Raw genomic sequence first — 22,475 nt, forward strand, 5'->3', positions numbered from 1 at the left:
TGAGTAACAGTAGGGGGAAATTAGTTTTTGTAGTGACCCATCCACTCCCAGTCTTTATTCAGGCCTAATTTGATGGTGTCCAGTTTGGAAATTAATTCCAGTTCTGCAGTTTCACGTTGGAGTCTGGTTTTGAAGTTTTTTTGTTGAAGAATTGCCACTTTTAAGTCTGTTATTGAGTGACCAGGGAGATTGAAGTGTTCTACTGGTTTTTGAATGTTGTAATTCCTGATGTCAGATTTGTGTCCATTTATTCTTTTGCATAGAGATTGTCCAGTTTGGCCATTGTACATGGCAGCGGCGCATTGCTGGCACATGATGGCATATATCACATTGATAGATGTGCAGGTGAACGAGCCCCTGATGGTGTGGCTGATGTGGTTAGGTCCTATGATGGTGTCCCTTGAATAGATATGTGGACAGAGTTGGCACTGGGGTTTGTTGCAGGGTTTGGTTCCTGGGTTAGTGTTTCTGTGGTGTGGTGTGTAATTGCTGGTGAGTATTTGCTTCAGGTTGGGGGGCTGTCTGTAAGCGAGGACTGGCCTGTCTCCCAAGGTCTGAGAGAGTGAGGGATCATCCTTCAGGATAGGTTGTAGATCCTTAATGATGCGCTGGAGAAGTTTTAGTTGGGGGCTGAAGGTGTTGCCCAGTCACCTAGTTTTGTGAGATGCCTTTGTAACTCTTTGCGGTCTGCTTTAGACTTAACTACCTTGAATAGCTTTGTATCATCTGCAAATTTTGCCTCCTCACTGTTTGCCCCTTTTTTCAGATCATTTATGAATATGTTAAATAGGACTGGCCCAGTACAGACCCCTCGGGGACACCACTATTTACCTCTCTCCATTCTGAAAATGGACCATTTATTCCTACCCTTTGTTTCCTATCTTTGAACGGGGGTGCCTGGCAGTGCTTTCAGGATCATCTAAGGAGCCTTAATTTAATGACAAGCCTTTGGTTATCTGAATCACCCTGCCTCTGTTTATAAACAACTCCCTGCCTCAAGGGCAGAAGTTGTTACCAGCACGGAACTCAAAACATTCCAGACTCAAGCTCTGGCTCCTGGGTGCTGAGCACCCACTATTTTTCTCTGTGGGTGCTTGAGCTCAGGAGCACCCACGAGTCGAGTCGGTGCCTGTGCAAGTGGGCCCTGGATTTCCCTGCCCAGCTGTCAGTGCAGCTCTAAGACTAAAGCAAACCCCACAAGCCTGCCTGTGAAGTACAGGCATGGGGAGGGCCTTGCCTAGAGCACACAGGAGCTCCCAGGTTGCGGTCTGTGGCTAAGTGATTCCAGGGAAACCCTTCCCTGGCAATAGCACCATGGCAGGGGATTATCCGGTTTCCTTAGCACCGGCAGAGGCAACTCGCTGTTACGGTTCAGTTTTCTTCAATCCACCAAGAGCAAAACAGGTTTCGGGTTCGTGAACACAAGGCACCTAGACTGAAATCTACAGGGAGATCTCCAAGAGTCCCATGAGTGACATTCCACTTCCCAACAGAAGCAAAAGGGCAGCTGCCTCTGCGGCTGAGACAGCCCTCTACATTATAGGTGCACTGCACAGAGACAGAATGCCATCTCTCTTCAGTTACGCACCACAGATTCTCACACCACTATGGTTACAATTGACCTTTGTCTCTACAATTCCGGGAGTCTGACCCTCCATATCTGGAGAGGGGGAGTCACCAAGTTGCACTGGATTTGTTTCTCAGACTTTAAAAAGTCAAGACACAGCCCAAGGCATGGCTGAACTTTCCACAGCCACCAGAGCAAGAGAGACAGTGCTTTGGTGAGTCTTCAGCCCAAGCCTCTCCGGTTGCCTAGCAAGCTCTCCAAGAGACCCGTTTTTCTGGTGCAGGGATACAGGTCACAGCATGGCATGAGAGGATGCCAGGCCTCGTTTATTCAGTCTGTCTTAGGGTATTAAGGCCCTACACAGACAGGCTCCAAAAGGTGCCCTGTGCAGTGCTTTATCCCAGCGGTAGCAGTGAGGGAGGACCTGAGTCTCCACTGCTCTTCACTGTGGGTAGTTTGCATTCTGAGTTGTCAGGATTTTGCACTACATATGATTTCAGGCAATGGAGTGTCAGTCCATGACAGCCCTCGGGCTGCTGTGGAGTATCTGCTGTACCCATTTCTCCAGTTTCAGGTTTGTTTCTTTTGATTTCTAAACAGAGACAGAAAGAACCTAACCAACAGCCTGGGTGCCTGTTTGTAGCACTGGTTCTTGCCTAGGGATGGAGGCGATCAACTAAGCATGGCATTTCATGCCATTGAGGATGCCTAAATAAATGCTATATCTAGACTCTAGCGTGATTGAAAGTGTGCCGAGAACAAGCGTGGCACTAAGACAAACAGCTGCTCTGAAAGAGGTGTCCGCACACCGGGCACTGCTGAGGTATTCAGAAAGTACATGGGGGAGGGATAGCTCAGTGGTTTGAGCATTGGCCTGCTAAACCCAGGGTTGTGAGTTCAATCCTTGAGGGGGCCACTTAGGGATCTGGGGCAAAATCAGTACTTAGTCCTGCTAGTGAAGGCAGGGGACTGGACTCGATGACCTTTCAAGGTCCCTTCCAGTTCTAGGAGATGGGATATCTCCATTAATTTATTTATTTATTTATTTACATAGGTCAGCTAGCTCAGGCTCAGGGATAAGCAGACATTGGACATCATGCAGGTGACCTGCTTGGAAGTAAGCCTAGAACTTTGACCAAGGTGGAGCAAGAGGGTTCGCAAGGGGAGAACTCCAACCCAACTACTACTCAGGAAGCAGAGACAGGCAGTGACCATTGTATGTTAGAAACTTCATAGGAAGTAGGGTAACGCTGTTACAGGGAAGCAGTGTTGAGACTGAAAGCTTTCTAGCTGTAGAGAAGCCACACAGAGTTCCAAGACACTATGGAAGTTTAGTCCCCCAAAGTTGCAATGAGAGATGTAAACTTCCTCGTAAATAGCTCTTGCCACCAAGAACGTCAGTGAGATCTATGGATTTGTTGGAGTCCATTAGTGGCAAGACTGCAGGAGGGAAAGTGATCACTTAGCACAGCTAGCAGGTAAGAATGGCTCTTGGGAGCTGAATGGAGACACTGCCACATAAGGTAGGAAAATGGGAAATAGGGAAGTGTAGTGAAAACCATCACAAGTGAGCAACAAACCTCAATGTGAGACAGCCGTTGTCCACGCCCAAGCGTGTTAATGGCAGGATTTGACTAATAGCACTTACTGACATGGTATGTTACATGCAAGGACGTTCCTTATTTAAATTTAGATGCTGGGAGTTTTATCTTGCCTCCAAAATTCCGTACAAGTGGAGTTTTTCCTCAGCACACGCCACCTTCATCACACGCTCTGACCAGCCTTCTCAGCCAGGTATTAACTGTAGCAATGATGGATTACTGAGGCTTGTTTGTACCGATACCCTGTTGGTGTTAATTCCAGGGTTTTACAGAAGGGTACGTTGTTCCCGGGTTTAGCTTGTAGCAAAGTTAAAGAGCCACAACCAGGAAGAGATTTTGTGCTTGGAGTTTTGTCTGAATTCCTGTCTGGGTGGAGAGGGGAGAGGAATCCCTTTCTTCTCCATCTCAGCAAGCCTGGACAGACAGAATGCTAACCCTAGAGCACCAGTGTGCAGGGGGAGCAGCTCACACGCTGGGCCCACTGTGAACATGACTTAGGGGCAGACAGTGACCCAATGCCCCGCTGCCCATTTGCATCGGATAGCGAGAGGGACATTTGGTTGTAGTCAGAACCCAGCTGGTTTTTTATCAAGCCCCTGGTGTGGAAGTAAGAGGAGAGCAGTTGACTTGCTCTGGTACAGCCCCTACCACCATGCAGGGCCAAGTACTTAAACCATCTTTCTACCCTTGTTGAGTGGACATTGTTTACTCACAATCTTGCATTTTTTATTAGCGTGCCTTAGGGCTCGTCTACACTGCCCTGCAGTTCAGAGTAACGGGGGTGCGAAGAGCAGTGCACACCGAAGTGCTGCGCTGTAACTCCCCCATGCGGACACAGCAGGCATGAACTAAACGGCCCCTAATTCGCCTTAACATCGTCCTCTTCAAATGGGGCTATATTAATACAAACTAGGAAGCTTTTAGTTTGCATCGGCAGCATCCACATGGGGAAGTTACAGTGCAGCACTTTGGTGCACACGGCTATTCACACCCCTGTACAGCAGAACCCCATTTATCTGATCGAACTGGGACCAGAGCCAGATCAGAGTATCAAAAATTCAGATAATCCAGAAAATGGGAAAGTGCGATGCTGCAGCACCAACTAGTGGCCACTGGCGAGATCGCCCACTTCTGGACCTGTGTGCACTGGTAGTTCAGTTAACATGGAGAGTGGGATCATGGAGGGTCAGATAAATGGGGTTCTCCTGTACTCCAACTTGCGGGGCAGTGTAGACATAGCCTTAGAGTCCAAAGTACTAGCTTTTGAAAGAGAATCACAACTTCCTCTGTGTTCCTGGGTTCCTTTCCCTTTGTGTATCTATCAGGTTCCAGACACCCTTAAGGGAGAACAGAGGGTCTGAACTCCAACCATTAAGCAGTTGAATCAACTGGTTGTATATCATGTTATTGTGTATATGTCAAGTAATGTCTTTAAAAGGGTGTAATGTTCTGAACTGAATGGTCAGTAGGAGAACTGTGTACAGCTCCCAGACCTCTGACTGAGGGGAGACAAACTCACTGGACTGGGGCAGGCACCATTCTCTCTAGCCCCCCACACCCTCCCTACACTGCTAGCACCACCTCCAATCTGCCCCCTAAGGATGCTTAGGCACCTCCCGCCCAAGAGGCCCGGTCTTTGCCAGGCCCAGACTAAGAGAGACACTGGGCCACACGGGCTAAATGAAAGGAAAGCTGTACAAGGATAACCTGCCATTCTGACAGCACCACAATCCACTGCTCCCCCTCTCCTGCGGCTGCCCCACCTTCTGAGCGCCTAGCAGGACTGCATCCGCACCAGCTGAGGGCTGTGAGGAGGCTCAGCTGGAGGGCAGCGGAGTTGGGCAGAATGCCACTTGTGGAATGAGATAAAACCAGCTGCTGTTTTACAGAGGCAAATGTTCACCCCCAGTGGGTGTAAGGGGAATGCTACTAGTCAAGGTTTCTGCTTCCTGGGGAATTCCAAGTATTTAGTGATAGAGCTCTGGCGTGGCGGGGTTGAGATGGGGGAGAGGCAGGGATGTAAGAGGAGTTCCTCTGGCAATTACATTTGCCTTCAGGAGATAAGAGTCCTGCAATTGTCACTCATGTGCTGCAGGCTGCAAGTGGAAAGCACTGGTGGGCAGTGACTGACTGTGCTTTGAAAGCCCCGTAAACCATTCAACTCACAAGGGGTTTGAGGAGGATCCCTGCCAGACTAGAGTGCAATATGTCCTTGTTCCCAGTCATGCATTTCCAGCTCCGATGACCTCTTGCCCTTGGCCTTCTTCTCTGGGCCTCCCACTACCCTCCTCTCCACTCTAACAATCTTATTTCCCTTACCAAATATAGAGCTTTTCCTTAGTTCCTCAGTTTTTGCTCTCTTTAAATCCAGCACCTTTGTACTGCTGCATTTTGGATCCCTTATTACTTGTATTACCAGAGCAACAATGGGCCATGGACCAGGACCCACTGCGCTAGGTGCTGCACATAGATATCTAGTTGTCACTGGTTGCCCCCCCCCCATTTTCCTTGTTATGCTCTTACCCACACCAATTCCTCCATAGCAATAAGATTCAGGTTTTTCTCATCCGAGGAGGGTCTATTTCCTGGGTATAGAGCAGCCTCCCACACAGCTTGAAGAGCATTTGGTTGTTTGTTACCTGCCAGATCCAGCTAATTAAGATCAATGTGATTAGAACATTCTGAAATGTACTACACCCTGAGTTGGTCCAGTTTTCATTCTCCCTTGTCTGCGGTCTGAGTCTGTATCTGGTGACCAGTTTCTATATTTTTAGTCTAGCTATCCTTACGCACAGAAGCTTGTCACTGCTCTCCATGGCCATGCATTTAACACACACCACCTCTACTATATGTTAGACCCCCCTGTCCAGGCATTCCAGTTCCAAGAGTCAATCCCACCAGTTTGTCTTTAGGCCATGCCTGATAGATGGTGAGCACCATCATGCTGGCCTCTGGTTCATCCAGGTTTCCTCTTTCGTTTACACAGTCCTGTTGGTTCTGTTCCCATTTCCTTTGCTGCAAATAAAGGGCAGGTCTGCATTATCCAAGCAAACCCGACACTTGCCTTTTTACTTAAATTAGGCTCTCACAGGTTCCAGCCTAGGAAGCCAATACCTCTTTGGCCACTCCAGCCTCCAGAGAAGGCAGCGGGGCAATGCAAAGAACTGATGTATAGTCAAGGCCGTGCAGGGCAGATCTCCAGCGTCTGAGGGATGTGCCAGAGAACACTGGGCAAGCGTTTTCAGGCTGGTGTTTAGCCCATCCCACGGTTGGTTGCACTGTTGCTATGGCAGCGTTCAACTGAAAAGAACAGGCTCTACCACAACACAGTTAAAGCAGGAGCATTCAGAGGTCTCCTTTTACCCACCCGTTTCCTAGTAGTTCAGTTAACAGGATTGTTGTCAGTTTCTGTGTATTCCGAAACCAGGTCATGCTAATGACTCCTAGAAACGAAGACATACCTCAGGAAAGAGCAGGGCTCGCTAGGCAGCCACGTTCTGCCCCTCTTTATACTACGGCGCCCCAGTGACATCGGGGAGTTAACTGGATGCGAGTGCAGAATTTGGTCCATAGTATCAGGAGCCAGATCTTTTCAGGAAAGTTTTAGTGTGCAGCCATCAGAGACAGCAAATGTAATGCCAAGTTCATCACCTGCTTTTCCCCTTCCTGTTTAATCAGGGACTAGGATGAGGAGTTTAAGCAGTACAGCTCATGACAGCACAGAAGACGGCTTCAAGTTTGACTCCAAGTACACGGACTGACAATAAGTACAGGCCCAAGGTCAGGTGATTAGACCCTGAGCCATTAGGGAGCAGCATGAGGATTATCCCAAGTGATGCACTCTGCCTTCCGGGGGGGGGAGGGTGAGAGAGTGAGTCCCCCACAATCCCACAGGGCAGTCCTTCAGGCAGCTCATTTCTATGCTACATAATCCGTGGCTAGCATGGTTCTGGGATGGCTGCAGTAGGAAGAAACAGGAAGGCTTCAACCAGTACAATATGCTAGACACAGAGCCCACTGGATGCAGCAGGAGACTACACTAGACAACAAAACCCAAATGATTGCTATAGGAACCCAATGTGCGGTTGTAAGAGACAAGCAGGACTGTAACCAGCAGATTTCCTAGGCCTAGGGGAGTGGGCAACAGTTACAAGCAGTAGTCAGTTACTAAATCCACATTGGTTTACATGCCCTTTGTTTAGTTCTGGTGCCATACTGGCTCTAGCCAGTCAATCATGTATAGGGACTGGAAGGATCCGTGTAACTACACAGAGCGGTTAACTGAACTGTTCCTCTAGCACATATTTTAGACCTGCTCTCAGGGCAGAAACATCAGCCTAGAGGGCCAACGACGGGGGTCTGGGAGCAGGCTCAGTGGGGAAGAAAGGCTATTCCGTGCCAACCCCTTTCCCCCTCCGAGGGACAAGCGCTGGTTGGCGGTGTGAAGGCACTGCTGCCACATCACCCTGGGCAAGGGGAAAGCATGCTCTTGCTTCTACGTCTGGCCATTTCTGTTGGCTGGGATGCAGGCAGGGCTAGGTCCAACTCTCACACCATACCTCCCACCTTCCGGAGTCTTGCTTTACTTGCCTCGGCAGGGTCCTTGTACTGCCCCTGTACAAAGACTTCAGCTCTGCCTGGCCCCCGCTGAAGGTGCACAAGGGAATAGCTGGGGATAAGAGGCAGAGCCGTGTGCTCTTCCTTTCATGCTCTCTTGCAGGCGCTACATGATCCGTCCTAGAGTCAACTCTCTTTCCTTGAGCAGCCTCTCTGCTCTGCCACCTGGGCTAAGCAAGAAACAACTCACAAGCCAGGAAAAGAGCTGGTTCAGTTCTGAACAGTCTCGACAGGGACCAGTATCCTGACAGCTTCCTGTCCCTCGGTGCAGGGAAGAGAGATGCTATTGCCACTCTGAGAGCTCTAGGGAGCAGTACAACACTCCACACAGACGGAAGTAAGGAGACAGGATGTGAGCTTTACCCCTGGAAGAGCCAACAAAACCCACCTAGCGACTTGTATTCAAGATGGGACAGTTCCACGGAGACGAGCAGTGCTGCCTAAGTGCACAGATGCAGCAATTATTCCTCTCACCGAGTGTCTGACTGAGTATCTCATCCCAGCACATGGTGCCTGAGTTTTGCCGAGCCGTCTCCGTAGGTTCTAGTCTCCCTCCCACTGCAGGCTCGCTCCCTGCGGTCTCTGCTTGGAGTGCTTTGCCTAGCCTGCTTTTAAAGGACAGCTCTACTCTGAAAGGGAAGAGCCTGTCTGGGGTTCCCCGTCTGGCTCAAGCCTGCTGCACCGAGTGCGCCCTCCCAGCCCAGCATGCGGTAGGTCTCCGAACTCTACCTCACGTACCAACAGCTGTGGGAATTCCCTGGCCTTGGGCAGTCTACTGCAGCCATTATCTTCCCCCTGCTTCCACTGCTCTGAAGATGGAAGGTAGCATCTGTCAGATGAAAGACTTCACTGCAAGTTCGCCAGCTCAGGCTGTCCGAAAGGCTGCTCCGAAAAGCGCGTGTGTAACACTGGCCCGTCTAACATGAAGTCGGGGAGGATCATTTAGCCACGAGTGAGTTTGTTTCTTCCCCTCGCCATGCCCTGCTGGCATCACAGAACCAGGATTCTGTTCTGGCTCAGGGGTCAGACCAAAGTAATCCACAGCTACTGAGGCCAGGATCTGGCCCTGCTTACACCAGAGCTGCCATGAGCGATGCTGAGCACAGACCCTGCATTGCCACGTCAACAGGGCCGGATTAAGGCAGGGCTTTAGGGACAGTAGCCCAGGGCCCCAGCTCAAGGAGGGCCCTGCAAAAATAAATCACAGGCAGCAATCTCTGGGCCCCTAACAGGGGTGCTCAGGCTGCCTGCCCGCCCTGGCCCCATGCCGCTCCCAGAAGCGACTGGCACGTCTCTGCGGCCCCTGGCTGGTTCCTGGCCAATGGGAGCTACAGGGGCGGTGCTTGCAGGCACGGGCAGCGCAGGGAGACAAGCTGTCCCCCTCCCCCGAGGGGTGCGCAGAGATGTGCCAGCATCCGTCCGCTTCCGGAGCCACGTGGGGCCAGGGCAGGCAGGCAGCCTGCCTGAGCCCTGCTGCGCCACCGGCCAGGAGCCGCCTGTGGTAAGCGCCTCCCGGCCGGAGCCTGCACCTCGCGCCCCCTCCTCCACCCCAACCCCAGGTCAGAACCCCCTCCTGCACCCAAATTCCCTCCCAGGAAAAAGAATTGTATACAGGGGCTCCACAAAATCTAATAGCCCTGGGCCCACAGGAGAGTTAATCCGGCCCTGCACATCAAGCCTCTCTAGCCAGCTTTCACGCCCTTGGCGTAGGAGTTATTCCACACACCGTCACTCTGTTTAACTCAAAGGCCTGGGGAATGTTTGCTTTACTACCTGGTCCCCTTAGAACTGTAATGGGCCCTGGACGGTATTAAAAAAAACAAAAAACAACAAACAAACAAACAAAAAGCTTCTCTAAAACTAATATATCTGACCTTTCGATCACATGTTCTCTACCTTCATGGCTCTAAGCTTCTTGCTGGAGGAAGCTGCCGAATCTCCTGTATACAGAAACCAAGCCTGAGGGCTTGTCTACACGGTGCATTAGTCCGCCCTGGAGGGCTGTAACTTCTACAGCACATCAGCCTGTGGAGCAGTGGCCGGCCCATGGGGACTTTGCTGGTGTGCACGAAGAGTTTCCTAGGGCATGTTACCACAGTGCTGTGTGCTTTGATGTAGTACAGGACTTTTAGTGTGAAGCGGCAGGGTCCATGTGACCAACAAGCTAGTGTGTACAACAAGCTAGTGTCCCAACATGTCTTGCCACCCACTAAATCACCATGTAGACAAGCTCTCTGCTTGGGAAAGCCTGGTATTGGCCTGTAGTCCACTAGAATGACCAAGTAGAAACCCCAAGTCAAGGAAACTGCAGTAGAGTGAGTAATTGGGCAATACTGCCTGCCACTAGGCCCATGGCTGTTTGGCTCCTTTGATGAAAGCAAACCCAGCTTAGAAACCAAGTAAGATTTGGTGTGGAGCATGTGAATGGGGGCGGAGGGGAGTGGTCTGTATTCTTCTCAAGAAAGAGCCGCTAGGGGGCAGCTTTCCTTGAAACTTCTGCCACCAATTGCTACAAGCTCAACTGAGAAAGTCTGTTTCCTACAGACAGAGTTTCGCTTTAATATTAAGAGACTTTTAGAAACCTTGGACTAGAATTCAGGGGCTGGATTCACAGATGGAGTTCAGTGCCTAACTGCCACTTTAGGCACCTAAATTCCAGAATCAGGCCCCACTGAGATTCACCAAACCCCCTCCCTGCTCAGCAACCTGTGAGCCCCGTAGGCACTAAAGTCACTTGGCACCTATGTTTTTGCAGTAATAGTTGCCATGGCCCCTTGGTTTCCATCTCAGTGTGTGCACACTGCAGCCCCACGCCAGACATCCAGATGCTCCAGCCCCAGAGCGATGCATGAACTGGGGGAAGATAGTGTGGGAAACCCAAGATCCAGTCCCCCTGCTCCAAGTCTCTCCCCCACCCCCAGCTTCTTGCAGAAGCACCTATCGCCAAGAGAGGGTTTGCCACTGAGAATCCTAAGCAGAGACCGGCACCTCCTGCTGCCCCGAATTAGATGCTGAACTCCCGGAGGGGAGTGGGGCTCAGGACACACCCCTCACCTGGGCATCTCCTGCTGGCTAGGCGAGGTGAGGAGCTGGGTAGCCTGCTGCGAATCCCATTCTAAGGTGCCTCCCTTGCCCCATTCACTGTACAGGGAGGCCGGGGGCCTAACTCAGGCTTTGTGAATCCCAGTGATTTTCTAGGCACCTGGAAGTGAGGTGTGGCAACAGTCAATTCCTCGTACGTCCAGTGCCTGATGCGTTTGTCCTTTCGGTCTCTGTATTCCCAATTTGGTTCCTTAAGAACAGTTGAATGTTTTCATGCTATCCACCCAGAAGTCATAAGACATCCACAGACCCAGAGGCTGAGGGTGGAGCAACAGACTTATCTACCCAACAATCTGCTGGCTCCAGCACAAATTTGTCAAGTTTAATTAAAATTGCTTAATTTAGCGCACATGGAGTCAGGCGGAGGACTGTGGGTGGCAGGAAACCAGATCAGTATGAGAAGGAAGAGCCAGGACTTTTGCTGGTGTCACTGTTGCATCCTCAGAATGCTAAGGAGGTTTTATAAGGCACCTGGAGTCTCCATTGTCAGAAAGGAAGGTGGCTGGTCACAGGAGATCTCCACAGGATATAGGTGCAGACAGCCAAGCCTCACAGCCGAATATTATTTCACTTCCATAACCTGACTGATGGGGAAGTTTGTAAACCACACACCAGAACCATCATTTAGGAGATCCAAGATGCAGACATTCCCCCATTCAAAGCTCCTCCAGGCAGTGGACACTTATACACGGTGCCTCAGCTCTCATCTATTAAAGTGAGGCCAATACGCCTCTCTCGATGCTGTCATGGCCCTAAATTCTTCAGGAAGTCACAGAGGCCAAGAATTGAAGCTTCAAGAAGTGATTGTTTATATGGGACTAAGATTATCCAGAGTTATAATCAACAACTGAATTTGGAAGGGTGTTAAACTCCTGCTTCAGGGCAATCTCCAGCAAAGAGACGAATGTCGGAGGCAAGTTATCCCACATCTGTTACTACAGGACTCTTACACCTTCCTCAGAAGCATCTGGCATTGGCCACTGCCACAGACAGGACACTGGCCTAGAAGGACCTGGGCTTTGATCCAGTCTGGTCATTCCAGAAGGGGGTAAAATCCAGAATGAGTTGGAATGGCCCAGAACAGCATTTTAGTAAATAACTATATCCACTGTCTTCAAAATCAGGTTTAGACAATCTTGAGGAAAATATTCTAGGAATGAGAGCCTATTAATAGCACCCAGTGAGTAACCTGTTCTGGCCCAGAACCCTTTTTAACCATCAATAAGGACCTGGAACAGTCTGTTCCCAAGTTGCACAACTACAAAAATTATACATATATTACAAGTGGGTGAGAATAACAGTGTTAATGGAAAAAACTGGTTGAATCCCCCTTTAACTGGTCATTCCAGGCAATAAATAGCTTCATTACTAAAACCATTTGGAACACTGAGTTCCAAAGTTGCACAGAGAATGAAATGATACAGATAACACGAGTAACTGAGAACAACAAGTAACTGAGAACAATATGATACTATAGAAAAATTCTTCTGAACCAACCTTCGAGTGCCCATTCTGGGCAATAAATAGCTTTATTAATAAAACTGCCCAGAATACTTGGTTTCAACATGGCACAGAGGACAAAAAATGAGATATGGAATACAACTAAGACAGCAAGGTAATGCTTCTGGAAAAAGACAGCTGAACTGACCTTTAACTATCCATTCCAGGCAATAAAGGGTTAATTATTAATACAAACTACCTAGAATACTTGGTTCTGACATTGCACCGAGAACAAAAAATAGTGCATATAATAAAACGAAGTGAGAACATAATACTACTGGAAACATGACCAAACCAACCTTTAGTACACCAATGTACTAAACAGAAAGGGAACTATTGATTTAAATTATCCAGAACCACATACTCCCAAAGTTAAGGGACAATAAAAATAAATGCATAGGCCTGTCTAATACAGAGTCATGTTAGAAAGACTTAATACTTGTCAGAACCCAGTTAAAACTAACTTTTAATATTGTACCACCTTCTGTGCAAGAAAACATGATGTATTATCAGCCTCAAATCCACCCCCCGCACCGCCACTACAAAAAACCCAACCACCCCACAACCACTACTAAGTACTTTTACAAAGGGACTTTGCTTCAGAGAAGGCTAGGAATCTCATTATTAGCTCATCCCATTCTGTCTTGCTTCTGAATTCTCTGCAGGAATAACTGCCAGATCACTTAAACTTTCCTGTCCCACAGACATTGGAGATAGATCTTGATTAACTTTAGCTTGCTGGAACGTCTTTCATTAGCAGTCATGGTTACAGGAAGACAGAAAAAAAAACCCTCAGTGCTGTTTCTGTGGTAGGGAAACTCGCGTGTAAAGACCTTTTGTGAAAGTGGCTAAGGAGATCAATTCGTGCTTCCATTTCTAAATCATCCTTAAAGATTTGCTTGGAGAAACAGGTGAAGAGCTCAATCTCAAAAACCCTCAGACTTTAAATCCTTACGGTAGAAACTTAGCAAGCAGAGAGCACATTTCTTTAGGTCTTTGCTGGTGATACTTTTCAGTTTGTTGCCCATCAAAAAAAAAATTTTTTTTTGATTGACTCCAATGTACGTACACATCCTATCCAATTGTGTTAATATTGTGTCTAAGAGGGGGTTGAAAACCTCTCATTCAAAAAGATCTGATGACCATTTGTCCTTTGCAAGTTCACTTGGCATTAACTTTCCTCCTTCAAAACTGGTTCTTTGAACTGTGGGATATTCCTAATTTTTCTGCATGTAAGGAAGCTATGGCTTCACAGGCTATGAACTCAGAAGATTAACTCCAGTAAAGTGGCTTGAAGGCCACCAAGTAAACCGTGAGCCGTTTGAATCTCAAGTTCCACATGCTGCAATTTTTTGCACACAACTTTAATTTTTGATATGATACTATACCACATTTCAGCCAAACAAACGTAAACTTTGAATTGTTTGTTCTCAAGCTAACAGCTTAAGTTCTGGTATGAAGCCTTGATCTCATCTAATGCACCAAAAACATCCTCAACCTGATTACATAATGGATGGATTGCCTCTACCTTTGCTCTACCATCTTGTCATATTTTGGTATTTTAATATAATGGTGGTATGCTTTTTCAAAACATCCCAAAGACTAGTAGAAGCAGAGAAAAGGGTATACAATCTTTGGACAATTCAAAAGAAATAGAACAACTTGGAGAAGATGCTGCAATGGTTGTTCCCCAACAAGATTCAGTGAATGGGCAGCATATAGAACAAAAGACATATTGATTTCTCTGCTGAATTCAATTTTGAACACCTCTGTGTGCTGCAGCCATGTGAGTTCCACTGTCATAGCTTTTCCCCCTGTAATCAGCAATATCTAAACCATCTTTTTTTCAGCTTCTCTAAAATAACCTCCATAACACTCTGCCCTGTTTTGGTGTGGATATCAATGAAATCTACAAAGCTCTCAACTTCAAAACCTCAGCATACCTTAATACCCGAGACATTTGTTCTGTTCAGGAGTGGTCCAGAGTATGGTTAGTTGGACGGAATATAGAAGCATTTAACTTCCCTAACCTTTCTTGGGATCCTACCAATAAACTCATTTTGAATTCAGTTTGGTAAGTACATCACCATTGTGGTACAGGTCTTAATAGCTTCCACATGATCTCCCAACACACTATCATACCTTGCAAGCAATTCTAGTAAGCCCAACAATCTACTATTACAAGACTTGTCTAATTTCTTGTGTGAACCTGTAGCAAAATATTCAGGAGACGACAAAATATTATGGCATATATCCTGCTACATCTGATAGCAGGTGTGCATATCTCTGTCAGTTGTATGACCATTTTCCAACCATTCTGAAAGTTCCATCCAGTGAGTGATTGCTTCCATGTGTTCCTTTGCATGTTCATGTTGTCCTACTCATTCGCTAAAGCGGAGAAAGGTTGTGAACCCAGTTTTATAGTTGGCAAAGGAAGATGAGGAATTCGTCTGGAAAAGCAAACAAGTGAAACAGAACAACGAGGCAAAAGTGAAACTATACATCAGCTAGGATTGCCGGTGTAACCCTCCATTAAGAGTTGTGACAAAGAACCACACTGTAATACTTCCTTTGTGTTTGCTAGGTGAAAAGTCTTGTTCTTAATTAATTGTTCTTTTCTACCAAAAGACAGCAAACAGAATCTGCCTTATCAAACTCAAAATTCTGCTGCATGCTTTCAATGTCAACATCCATAACAATTACACTAGCAACCAACAGGCAACTTTCTGTCCCAGAATCAGAGACTCCAGCACCCAACAATCCAATGCTTAGGTCAGTTACAGAGTCAAGGACATTGAAGTCTGACAAACCCAAATCAACATCCTCACTAGCTAAGGAGGGCTCAGAAGGGCGAGCAGAAATGTCTGCAGATTGTTCACTAGGAACATGGTCAGACTTTGCATGTTCCTTGAAACTCTGTAGAGCACTCACACACTTTCTGATCTTCAGGAGATGGGCCTGCTACAGTTTGCACTTTTGAGCACCACACTTGTGCTTGTAGATATTCATGGCGGAAATCACAGCCAATTCTGTCCAAGAGAGATTTCATGTCTTCAACATGAATGTAAAATGTTCTATACTTGAACACTCTTCATGGGTAAATATCTTATTAGGGATTCCGACAGAACTGTCAGTTTGTTTGGGGAGACCTTGAAAACTGTGGGGTTCCTGGATCAAACTAATCCAGTGCAAACGAGGACATCCTTTTTTTGCTTGGGAACAGATTTATATGGGCTCATCCCCTTGTCATGTTTTTCCACTGTTTTGATGTTTCTTGTGCAGCATCAATTTTGTTCTCACTCATCAGAATGGAATCCACCATCACCTATGTCTGCATATCATCCTTTGGTCATGTTTTCTTCCTTCCAGATTTGCCTTTTCTTGCATTTGTCCTGATTTTTTTCAGAGACTACACTACCTTCTTCCCATTTGCACATTTACCTATTAACTTCTGCGCAGCCAGGATGGGGCAACATGTTTGAGAAGTGCTGCAGGAACATGTTTCAATTGGGAATAATTTAACCACATACACCTTTTCCATTTTTACTTCTTTCTGCATAATCCTTTGATTATGAAGCAGCCAGTCTGAGCTTGTAGAAATAATTTTTATTCATTATCAGATCAGCTAGACCATCCATGGTCTTTGATTTGCAATCATCTCCTTTTGAGCCAAGTACATGTTCTAGGTTACACTGCCCCTGCTTTATGAAGTACACAATCTCATCTACAGGCATGTAATCAGCTAGGAATTCAATATGATCAGGATTAAACTTGCTGTTAGCATGCTTGGGTAACAGATGGTAATTCCCAATGCCACGCTGTCCTCCCAAAACTTCTTTTAGCTAGAATGTTTGCAGGCAGTAGAAAGCCAACACCATTTTGTCCATCTCCGCACCCCACCCCCATCCTGCTTCCCCATGCACCCAACCCCTGTGAATCCGGACCCCCTCATACCCCTGCCGAGTCCCCTGCTGAGCCCCACTCCCAGACCCCCCACTGAGCCCCACTCCCCCTGCATCCAGACCCCCCTGCACTCACACCACCCCCACTGAACCCCCCACCCCAATGAGCCACACCCTCCTGCACCTGGACCACCGGGTGAGCCCTGCACACCTGGACCCCCACCTCACCAAGCCCCACTTCCCCAGCACCCAGACCACCCCTGCCAAGCCCCAGACCCCCCTTGCTGAGCCCCAACCACTTTCACCAGCTGAGCACCCAGAACCCCAAACAAGCCCCTGTGCATCCAGAACCCCCCCACCACCACCACCACTCAGACCCTCCTGAGCCACCTGCACCCAGATTGCCTCATGCAGAACCCTCACCCCACACCTGGATCCCCCCCCCACACACTTGGATCCTGCTGGGCTGAACCTGCCTGCCCACACCTGGTGCATCTGGCATGGAGGATGTTTCTGTGGCAGGTCCGGCCCGTGCGCTGTGTCAGGGTCAGGTGCAGCCTCACCGTCGAGTCCATGTCCCGGGGCGGGGGTGGGGGGAATCTGCAGGGTGATCTCCCACCTCTGTGCAGCCAGTGGCCTGTGCTCCCCAGTGCCATGCTGCAGCCTCCACATTTATTTATTGACAAATAAAATTTGCAGACTTAAAATATTGTGCGCAGAATTTTTCATTATTTTGGTGCAGAATTCCCCCAGGAGCAAAGGGAATGCGTGCAAAGTGGCAGGGGACTGGACTCGATGACCTCTCGAGGTTCCTTCCAGTCCTAGAATCTATGAAAGTGCACACCTGACCAGGAGTATGCATGGCAAGGAAGCATGGGCAACCTACTTCTTCACACCCACCTGGAGCGAGTACAGCAAACCAGCCAGAGCAAATGTCAGCAAATCATGCTAGGAGCTCGCTCAACCCAATGCCAGCAGGGAGTGTCTGCTCATACCTACTCAGGCTGGGAGAGACATCAGACCTCCAGTCTGGTCAACACATGTGCACAACTGTCCCGCACCAGCTACAAATTACCACTATGGTCAGAAATTACTTGCAAACTGCAAGTACTGTCGGGAGCAGTGCACAACAGTCTGATCTAAGGCTAGGTCTACACTACAGCGGGGGGTCGACCTAAGATACGCAACTTCAGCTACGTGAATAGCGTAGCTGAAGTGGCGTATTTTAGGTAGACTTACCTGGCTGTGAGGACGGCGGCGAGTCGACCGCTGCCGCGCCGCCGTCGACTCCGCTACCGCCTCTTGCCGCGGTGGATTTCCGGAGTCGACGGTAGAGCCATCAGGGATCGATTTTATCACATCTTCACTAGACGCGGTAAGTCGATCCCTGATAGACCGATTGCTACCCGCCGATCCGGTGGGTAGTGAAGACGTGCCCTAAGAAGGGACCATCTGCGAAGTACCAGGCTGCCTACAGATCATGTACAATAAACTAGGCCAACTAGCAATGGTACACAAATTCCAAGATGAATATCAGACTTTTTTCCCCCTTTTTATTCAAAGTGCAGACAGTGTTGTTCTTCAACAAGTTTCAGTTTAGGACAGAAAAGCTTACTACCTAGGTCTGAAAAATTCCACTGTTTTCTTGGCTCTAACAAAGTCATTTGTTGATAATTTTGTGGTAGCAATGCAAACCTCTGTGAATTATTATTAGCCACACAGGCAATGATCCCTGCAAGTGCTCCCAAAAGACTGTGTTTGACAAGTTATCCTTCAGATAAATCCAAGAGCTTCCAGAGGCCTAAGCAGCCACTGGGCCCCCGCTGGCAGATGTCCCCCACCAGTGCTTAATTGGTAGTGAAAGAAGTGTGGGGCTCAAGCAATTAGGTGCTGGGACTCAAACAATGTTTTTACTTTCACAACTGATGCGCAGGTGCCAGGGCTCTGAGCTGCCAGGCCCAGAGGGGCCGGGCACTCAGCCCTGGCACAAATAAAGCCCTGCCCCCCACGCATTGAAATCAGAAGGAGCACCCCTGCTGCCACAGCCCATCTGGTGCTGGTGGCCAGGACAGGCAGCGGGGGCACCTGGGCATGTCACTTGACACCCTGGTGAGAGCCAAGGGGCTGGAGCAGGGAAGGGCCCGGGGCTGCGAGGGATGACTAGGGGCAGGCTAGCTTTGCAGCCCCCCAGCGGCCCAAGGGTTGCCTGAATTCTGCAGCCCCCCACCCCCAGAAGGGCCCCGCCCCTAGCCGGGCGTCAGGCGGCTCAGCCAGCCCCGGGATGCTGCCAGCAGCGGCGCCCCCGAAGTTCTGCCTGGGGCCCCCCGCGAGCCCGGCTCGCTGCACTCACCCAGCGCCGCCAGGCTGCGCACCCCGCCGCGGGGCAGCCCGTGCGAGTCCAGCAGCCGGAACCAGCCGTTGGGGTAGAGGGGCGGCAGGTCCCCGGCCCTGCGGCTCCGGCGCGCCCGGCGGGCGGCCTGGCGGCGGCTGCAGCCCGGCTCGGGGAGGTAGCCCACGCGCTCCGGGGCGCGCCGCAGGGCCAGGGGCCGGGCGCACAGGCGGAGCAGGGCGGCGCCCCCGGCCAGCAGCAGCAGCAGGGGCAGCGCCCGGCCCCAGCTCCCGGGGTCCCCGGCGGGCAGCAGGAGCAGCGCCCCGCCGGCGCACAGCAGCAGCAGCGCCAGGCTCCGGGACGGCCACAGCTCCATTGCGCCGCGCTCTGCGCGCCCGCCCCGCCGCCCTTATACCAGCCTGCCGGGGGCGGGGGCTGGCGCGGCTCCAGCCCGACCGGTCCCTCCGGCAGAGCGGGGCCGGCAGCCTCCCCGGCCGCGGCGGCCTTCCCAGGCGGAGGCGTCCAGCCCCCAGCGTCTAGCCCGTGCGGGCTGGCCTGCCCCGCGGAGCTCAGGGCAGCAAGTCTCTGCCCGGGGCTGGGCCGAGTCAGCCCTGGGGCCCGGCTGCCCAGGGAGCCCCTAGATAGGCGCTGGAGCTAGGGGGACTGGGGGGCTGCCGCACCCCCTGGCTTGAAGTGGTTTCCATCCCATCCAGGGTTTCCAGTTTGGTTCAAAGCAGCAGAGTCCTGTGGCACCTTAAAGACTAACCGACGTATTTCCAGTGCCCCTGCCTGGACCAGCAGAAGTTGGTCCCATCAAAGCCATAACTTCCCCGTGTCTCTGCTGATCTCCTGCGACCAGTCTGGCTACACACCACAGGGGGGAACGCATGACCCCATCCCCCCAAACGTGAGCAAGGGCTGAACTGCAGTCACAGGCCAGGCTCCCTGGCCCTGTACTGGAGCCTGCAGCCCGGCCTCACCACGCAGGGGTAGTTCTCTTGTGCCCTACAGGCCTCAGGCACCAGCAGCTCATCCAGAGCTCCACCAGAACCAGGAGTTCTGGCTCCCAGCCCCCTGCCCAGCCTGGGGCTCTTCCTCCCACCTGCTGCTTTGGGTTTGGGGATCCAGTTGCTAAGGTAGCAGATTGATACTTAGGACACCTGGGTTCTATTCCCCCATGGCCTTGGGCAAGATGTAGGCCCCTTCCCACCTTTAGTCTGTGTAGACTGGGCCCTTGTTGGGGCAGGGACTGTCTCGCCCTCTGTCTGCAGCCACCTAGCACCCTACCCTAATACATCCCACCTTTCCCTGCATCTAGGCAGAGGTTTGTGCCTGGGGTTAACCTCTGCCCGAGTACCCCCTTTTGTGACCTAGCTAGTCTCCTTTCCTCTAACCAGCTGCCTTACCCTGCCATCTCTGCTGAAACGGGACCCCGAAAACCTGCTCTCTGCTGTGCCTGCTGCTCTGGACACAGGGGAGTTGGTGCTTGTCAATGGAGAAGGGTTTGTCCCCTGGCTGTTTCCCGCACCCTTTCAGACTGGCAAGGCCTCCCTTGTCGCTCTGTCCCCAGACTCCAGAGTTCTGTACTCCCTTGTCACCTCTCACACTGGGAATGCATTGGAACTAGCCACTCCACGGTGCCAGCATTGCACCAGGCTTACTGACAATAGAGATGAGAGGCTGCAGTCCCAGCAGAATAACACTGAATGCCCATGATAGCCTCACCATGGAACTCGTCACATTTCACTTCATGTTTGTGTAAAGACAGCTCCTGGCTGGGTCCCCTGTGGGTGTACTGAGCCTAGTTGCCTGCTAGGCCAGGCTGAGAGCTTCCTGGCCAGGCTCTACCCTGCCATCCTTTGATCCCCAATCCCTTTGGATCCCTTGGCAAGGGGGCGGAGCTAACTCAGGGAGAACGGATTTAAAAAACCAGCTCGTAAGTGACCAGAGGAGCTAGCGAACAGGAGCAGCAAACGGGGGTTTGGAGAGGGAGCGTGAGACCCAGATGCACATAAACATTCTCTAAATGTAGGCCCATAATAACCCCAAGTTATGTGCCCTGTGACAGTCATCGCATCTCCGTGTGGAGCCACGGATTGACATGCTCGCTTCCCGTCTCATTACATAGAGCGGAAACAATTCTGGAATTCAAGGGTCAAGCCTTTGTAAAGTTTACCCTGTTCACAGCATTGTCCAGCACCTCCTTCAAGTTGGTAGGCATCCTTTTGGCAGCAAGCGCTTCCCTAGGTATACTGCAAAGCACCCACATTGCCTTGGGAGCATCTGCTCTGATACGTGTCACTACTCCACTATGCCTGCCAGGCATTGGCTTTGCTCCATCGGTGCTGATGCCAATACATCGTGACCAGGTGCTATGTTGATTTATGAAGCTGTCAAGCAATCCTAAAATCTCCTCAGCTGTTGTTATGGTAGACAGTGACTGGCAAAGCAAAATATCCTCCCGTATAAATGTACCGCACGTACACCAGAAGGTGAGCTAAGCCTGCCACGTCTGTGGATTTGTCCAACTGCGGAGCAAAGTACTGGCTGCTGGTGACACGGTTTACTAATTGAGTTAGGACATCCTTGGCCATGTCATCAATTGGACGTGACACTGCGTTGTTTGATAATGACACAAACTGAATTAATCTGGGGCCTTCTCTCCAAGCAGAGCACTTACCATGTCTGCAGCCACCGGTAGTGTTAGCTCCTCTGCTCTGGTGTGAGGTTTTCCTGACTTCACAACTCTGTAACTCACTAAGTTTGATGCTTCAACGGCCTTCATATTGTCAGTGGCAGCAGAGCCCAAAACTCTCTTGCTTGCCATTAGCTGAGCCCATGTCCGCTTTTGAAAAAATTCTGGTGGTTTGTCCTTGTGTTGTTCATGTTTTGTTTCCAACTGTCTGTGTAGAAGAGTCGGGGGGGGGGGAGGCTTTTGTTTGTGCTCTTTGTTTTGGGGGTTGTTCGCTCTTGGGACTGAGAGGGACCAGACATCAATCCAGGTTCTCCACATCTTTCTAAACAAGTCTCTCCTATTTCAAACTTGTAAGTACAGCCAGGCAAGGCGTGTTAGTTTTTCTTTGTTTTCTCAACTTGTAAATGTACCTTTTACTAGAGTGTTTATCTTTGTTTGCTATACTTTGAACCTGAGGCTAGAGGGAGGTCCTCTGAGCTCTTTAAGTTTGATTACCCTGTAAAGTTATTTTCCATACTGATTTTACAAAGATGATTTTTACCTTTTTCTTTAATTAAAAGCCTTCTTTTTAAGAACCTGATTGATTTTTCCTTGTTTTAGATCCAAGGGGGTTGGATCTGTATTCACCAGGAGTTGGTGGGAGAAAGAAGGGGGGATGGTTAATTTCTCCTTGTTTTAAGATCCAAGGGGGTTGGAACTGTATTCACCAGGAGTTGGTGGAAGGAAGGAGGGGGGATGGTTAATTTCTCCTTGTTTTAAGATCCAAGGGGTTTGGATCTGTATTCACCAGGGAATTGGTGAAGGTCTCTCGAGGCTACCCAGGGAAGGGAATCAGCTTTGGGATGGTGGCAGCGGACCAGATCTAAGCTGGTAGTTAAGCTTAGACGTTTTCATGCAGGCCCCCACATTTGTACCCTAAAGTTCAAAGTGGGGAAGCAGCCTTGACAGGGGTATATCGGGGAATGGATGGAATAAGGCTATGAGGGGGCACACTGAGTCTCTGGCATGAGGGAAGAATGAGGCTTGATGGGGGGGGAGGGATAGCTCAGTGGTTTGAGCATTGGCCTGCTAAACCCAGGGTTGTGAGTTCAAACCTTGAGGGGGCCATTTAGGGAACTGGGGTAAAAATCTGTCTGGGGATTGGTCCTGCTTTGAGCAGGGG

At 49.9% G+C, this 22,475-nt stretch overlaps 1 protein-coding gene across 1 annotated transcript in view; it reads right to left on the bottom strand.

Annotated features, from left to right (window-relative positions):
- LOC112118305 (cholesterol 7-desaturase-like) overlaps nucleotides 1-18,994 on the bottom strand; it is a 41,273-nt gene extending 22,279 nt beyond the window's left edge. The window contains exon 1 of the mRNA XM_026658480.1: nucleotides 18,640-18,994. Coding sequence (XP_026514265.1) covers nucleotides 18,640-18,994 — 355 coding nt within the window. The remainder of the gene's footprint in view (nucleotides 1-18,639) is intronic.
- Nucleotides 18,995-22,475: the final 3,481 nt, after the last annotated feature.

This window comes from Terrapene carolina, unplaced genomic scaffold, assembly GCF_002925995.2.
Source record: "Terrapene carolina triunguis isolate 2854851 unplaced genomic scaffold, T_m_triunguis-2.0 Scaffold449, whole genome shotgun sequence".
Lineage (NCBI taxonomy): Eukaryota > Metazoa > Chordata > Testudines > Emydidae > Terrapene > Terrapene triunguis.